The sequence below is a fragment of the Emiliania huxleyi genome (genome assembly GCF_000372725.1).
Source record: "Emiliania huxleyi CCMP1516 unplaced genomic scaffold EMIHUscaffold_58, whole genome shotgun sequence".
NCBI lineage: Eukaryota > Haptophyta > Isochrysidales > Noelaerhabdaceae > Emiliania > Emiliania huxleyi.
In genome coordinates, this window is record NW_005197648.1 from 275,657 (window position 1) to 280,968 (window position 5,312).

At 66.7% G+C, this 5,312-nt stretch overlaps 2 protein-coding genes across 2 annotated transcripts in view; both read left to right on the forward strand.

Annotated features, from left to right (window-relative positions):
• Positions 1–368: 368 nt before the first annotated feature.
• On the forward strand, positions 369–1,924 carry EMIHUDRAFT_104256 (hypothetical protein; the record flags this gene model as incomplete). The annotated part of the gene is made up of 2 exons (XM_005764760.1): positions 369–1,459; positions 1,513–1,924. 2 exons carry the CDS (start codon positions 369–371, stop codon positions 1,922–1,924), a joined length of 1,503 nt encoding a protein of 500 aa, XP_005764817.1.
• A 2,341-nt stretch (positions 1,925–4,265) lies between these two features.
• The window catches only part of EMIHUDRAFT_213619 (hypothetical protein), a gene marked incomplete at both ends in the record, with an annotated part of 1,918 nt that continues 871 nt past the window's right edge, over positions 4,266–5,312 (forward strand). Inside the window, 2 exons of the mRNA XM_005764761.1 lie at positions 4,266–4,709; positions 4,848–5,273. Of these exons, the coding sequence (XP_005764818.1) occupies positions 4,266–4,709; positions 4,848–5,273 (870 nt within the window). The remainder of the gene's footprint in view (positions 4,710–4,847; positions 5,274–5,312) is intronic.

Genomic DNA, 5,312 nt, shown 5'->3' on the forward strand with positions numbered 1-5,312 from the left:
CGCGAGAGGCGAATCTGGGCGACTTTGGACGCGCAGTTCTTTCTCGAGGTTGCCGTCGACGATTGATGTCGGGTAACTTGTCGCTGCCGTCCGGGAAGGTCTTCTCTCAGCAGGCCGAGCGCCGTGGCATCGCGCTGCTCGCAGCGCTGTCGCGGCGCCGAGAACCCCCAAGACTCGCGAGACCTCGATACTAAACGCGAAAGACTACACCATGAGTACTCGAGTAGACTGGAAGTCGGTTCGTTTGCGTCGTGCACGGTCGGTTCGCCTCACACCAAGCTGCTTCGGCTGGCGACAGTAGCAAAGCACCGTCGCCGTACTTGCGCTCGTTGTCCTCTCACACAGTCCTCTTCTCCTCCTCCTCCTCCATGTCAGCCTCGGCGACGACTCGATTCGGCATGCTCCACGGCACTGCCCTCGGCGAGGGCAGTGTTAGCGTTCACCAGTACCTCGGTGTCCCATTTGCGGAGCCTCCGCGCCGCTTTGCGGATCCCATCGACTGGTCGGCGCCATTCGAGGGCGGCGTGCGCCTGGCGATGCGGCCCGGCAGCGTCTGCGTGCAGCCTACCGTCACAGCCGGCGACGGCTTTCAAGGCTCGGAGGACTGCCTCTTTCTCAACGTCTGGGCTCCGGCGCCGTCGACCGTTCCCCTCCCGGTCCTCTTCTTTGTGCACGGCGGCGACTTTCTCAGCGGGAGCGGCGGCGAGTACAACTCGAGCCGGCTGGCCGCGAGGCACAGAGTGGTGGTGGTGACCACAAACTACCGGCTCGGCGCGCTGGGCTGGGCGCGGCTCTCCGAGGGCCGCGCCAACTGGGGCCTGAAGGACCAGCGGAGCGCGCTGCGCTGGGTCCGGAGCAACATCGCCGCGTTTGGCGGCGACCCGCGCCGGCTCTGCATCTTTGGGGAGAGCGCCGGCGCCAGCTCGGTCGCGCTCCACCTCCTCTCGCCCGCCTCCCGCGGCCTGTTTGGCGCAGCGCTCATGGAGAGCGGATCGCCCATCGCCACTCCGGCCGGCGCCGCCGAGGAGCTCGCCGCGGACTTCTTTCGCCACAGCGGCTGCGGTGAGGCCCAGCGGAGGGGCGGCCAGGCCGTGCTCTCCTGCCTGCGCGCAGCGCCGATCGCACGCCTCTGGCGCGCCGCCTCCGCCGCCACTGCTCCTCCGCCGGGCGGCGGCTTCCTCGACCAGCGCACCTTCGCCTCGGTCGTCGACGGCGTCGAGGTGCCCGCGAGGCCCTTTGAGCTTGTCGCGAGCGGCGCGCTGGCTCGCGTCGCTCTCCTCGGAGGGACAAACACCGACGAGGGCTCCGGCTTTGTGCTGCCGGCCGTGAAGCGGCCGCTCTCCGCGGCTGCCTACACCGACTACATCTCCAAGCTTACTCTGCGCCTCGAGGTGCCGCGTGCGAACCTCTCGGACGTGCTGGCGGTGTACCCTCCTCGGCCTGCCGCCGACAACGCAAAGTTGGCCGCAGCCCTTGCCACCGACTTTCTGTTTCGGTGCGGCACGCGATGAGCTCTCGGGGCAACCGCGCCTACCTCTACCGCTTCGACCAGCGGGCGAGGGACGACACCTCCGAGCCGGTGGATTGGGGCGTCACGCACGGCAGCGAGGTTCCATTCGTCTTCGAGCGGGGCAGCTGGATCGACAGCGGAAACACGAGCTTCACGCCCGCCGAGCGCTTGCTCTCCGTCGCGATCGGCGGCATGTGGGCCGCGTTTGCCTCGCGCGCACAGCCGCTGCCGCCAGCAGCGTGGCCCGCCTACCGAAACGGGTCTGAGGCGCAGCTGGTGCTCTCGATCCGAGAGGATGCCACGGCGCCACCCCCCTTTCGGGTGGAGGTGCCGCCTCGGGCGCGAGAGTGCGACTTCTGGGAGCGGCTGCAGGCGCTAGTGCGAGACAAGGAGCAGAGGGTCGCGGCGTCGTGACGCGATCTTGACCTCGGCGACGGCGAGGCCTCGGAAGTGGGCCATGACGGCGCTGCTGGTGGCGCCGACGCTGAGGGTCGGGTCGGGGCAGCCCGCCACCGGCTCCAGCCCTTGCTCCTGCGCCAGCGGGTCGGAGAGCAGCGAGGCGGTGTCGAAGACCATCTGGTCTTCTCCAGCCTCTGTCAGCCAAAGATGAAGCCCATCACATTCGACCCACGAGATTGGCAACCTCGCGAGGCGAGATAACTTCGAAAGCTTCGATCACAAATCGAAGCTGTTGAGGGCGCTGTTAGGCGAGGCGCCAGCGTTGCGCGGCGGTCCCCCCCCCCCCCCCCCGTTATGGTTCGGGCTAGCGAGAGGGTGCGGTGTGTAGTGCGGTTCGGATATTACGATCGGAAATCTTCACAAGAGGAGTTTGTTCTATGGTGTGAGTAACGTGGATCGTGGTGCAGGAGAAAGTCTTATTAATATATTCAGAAAGTCGAGAAAGTAAGACTGAAAGAGTCGAGAAGAATGCTCACAAAACCACGCGCACAGTAGTCTCTCCATGTCGCTCCCGCGCGGCGCCCCGCGCCCCCCCCCCCGGCCCCCGCCGCCTCTCGCGCCCAACGCCCCCCACCCGCAAAGCTCGCGTAGAGAGCTCAGCGGTCTCTCTTTCGCTACGTGTTCAACGACGTTGAACAGTGTTTGACCACGGCGCTGTTCACAGCGCGCGCGGACGGCAGTTCTGCGAGTCCCGCTCCGCAGGACTTTTGTAAAGCATGCTTGTGGCAAGTTACAGACGCTAGTATCGACCTCAGAGACCCAAACACGAATTAATAATTAAGGCTCAAAGTATGGTCAAACAAACAGGTCAAACAACGAAAAGAGACTAGTGCGACCGCTAGACGGCGGTCTCCGCCGGCCCCAAGGCTGCCCAGCCCCAGTACCACACCGGCCACATACACCGTGGCGCTGGAGTCGGTCAGTGAGGCGCTAGACGGGCTACGGAACCATGCGCGCGCCGGCCGGACAGGCTGCGCGCAGGGGCCGCGCCGCCTCGATTTCGCACCTCCGCTCCGCGGCCGGCTGAGGGGCTAGCTCGCCCGGCGACAAGCCCAGCCATCGCCCAGCGCCCCGTATCGACGGGGGGCACGCAAAAAAACCGCACCTACGACTAGGGTGAGCACGTGAGGGCGTCGGTGTGGGCCGCGGGCGGGCTGCCAGGGGCTGCCTCGTCTGTAAGGACGCGAGGGACGCGGCGAGGGGGCAGCAATAAGGCAGGACCCGCTGTGCCCGATCGTGCGGAAAGCCGCGCAGCAATGGACCGAGGAAGACGACAACCCGCAACGATGGCGCACGTGCTTAGCGGCGCCTGCCTGGGGAATAGGGAGCAGGCCAGATGGTTCCTCAGAGTAGCGCGAGCGCAGACGGGGACGGCGATCAGCAATGGGGACTCTGAATTGCGCGCACTAAACCAGTGCGCGCATGCGCGGCGAGAACCAATGCAGCGATGGACATCTCGCTGCAGGCGCTCGCGGGGCCGTGAGTGGGGGTCCCCACTGCTGCCCCTCTGACTATTCTTTTGTCTGTGGTGATGCCTTTTCCTGAGAACGCACACAACGCCTCGTGTGTAATGCCCTGTGTTCCGCGAGTGCGTGTGCCCCGTCGTCCATGCTAGGACGTGTGTAACACTGACTGACTGACTGACACCAGTGAGGGAGGGCGAGACGATCGAGGGGTCCCGTACCATGCGGAATCGACCCTATCCAGTGCTCAAGTGCTCAAGACTGACTGACTGCCTTCGACGAATGATTACGAATGACCTTCGAAAGGTTCGAGCTCGCGATCTGGCATCATCTTCCCGGCTGAGTAAGCCCCTAGCGGAGAGACAGACCGCTGAGCTCTCTACGCGAGCTTTGCGGGTGGGGGGCGTTGGGCGCGAGAGGCGGCGGGGGCCGGGGGGGGGGGGGGGCGCGGGGCGCCGCGCGGGAGCGACATGGAGAGACTACTGTGCGCGTGGTTTTGTGAGCATTCTTCTCGACTCTTTCGAGAGACGAGACTTTCCTGCACCACGATCAACGTTACTCACCATAGAACAAAGCTCTTGTGACGATTTCCGATCGTAATATCCTAATATCCGAACCCCACTACACACCGCACCCTCTCGCTAGCCCGAACCATAACGGGGGGGGGGGGGGGGGGACCGCCGCGCAACGCTGGCGCCTCGCCTAACAGCGCCCTCAACAGCTTCGATTTGTGATCGAAGCTTTCGAAGTTATCTCGCCTCGCGAGGTTGCCAATCTCGTGGGTCGAATGTGATGGGCTTCATCTTTGGCTGACAGAGGCTGGAGAAGACCAGATGGTCTTCGACACCGCCTCGCTGCTCTCCGACCCGCTGGCGCAGGAGCAAGGGCTGGAGCCGGTGGCGGGCTGCCCCGACCCGACCCTCAGCGTCGGCGCCACCAGCAGCGCCGTCATGGCCCACTTCCGAGGCCTCGCCGTCGCCGTGAAGGCGTATCCGTCAGAGATTGCCAGGGGGGCCGAGCTGCCGCATCACCCGAACGTGGTGCGCACGCTCGCGTGGATCAGCGTGACCGACGCGACGCTGGAGGTCCGCGAGCTCTGCGTCGGCGGCGAGCTCTTCGAGGCGGTCGCAGAGATTGGGCAGCTGACACCGGCGCTCGCGCTGCGGCACCTCGAGGAGCTGTGTGCGGCGGTGGCGCACTGCCACCTCAACGGCCAGGTGTTCGGCAGGCTGCGCGCGGAGAAGCTCCTCCTCGGCTTCGACGGCCACCTCCGCTTGGTACCGCCCTCGCTCAACCGCCGCTGCATGGGGCGGGCGCCATGGGAGTTTGATGCGCCAGAGCACGCCGTCGGCGGCGGCGGCGGCAGCGGCGGCAGCAGCGGCGGCGCCGCGTCTGTGGTCGGCGCGGGCGTCGAGGCCGTCGCGTTTGGTGGAAGCGACACGCCGCCGCAGAGCGGGCCGCCGCTCGACGCGACCGCGGCGAGGGCCGACGTTTGGTCGTGCGCCGCCTTGTTTTGCCTCATGCTGGCGGGCGAGCCTCCAGAGGACGCTGGGGTGATCCGGGGTGTCGGGGAGCGTGGGATCGAAGCGTACCCCGCGGTCGCGGACGTCTGCCCCGAGGAGGTGCACGAGCTCTTGCGAGCGATGCTCTCGCCGAACCCGGCGCGCCGGCCGTCGGCCTGGGCGTGCGCGACGGCGCTGTCCGCCGCTCGCGAAGTCGGGTACTCGCCGGGTCGGACGGAGAGCGCGGACGCGGTGGCGAGCAACCTGACGGCCCCGAGCCGAGGGTGCACGGGCAGCGAGGCGACCGCCTCCACAGAGAATTTGGCAGACCTCGACAAGGTGCGCGACTCTCCCCCGGAGCCCCCTCCCCCCCCCCTC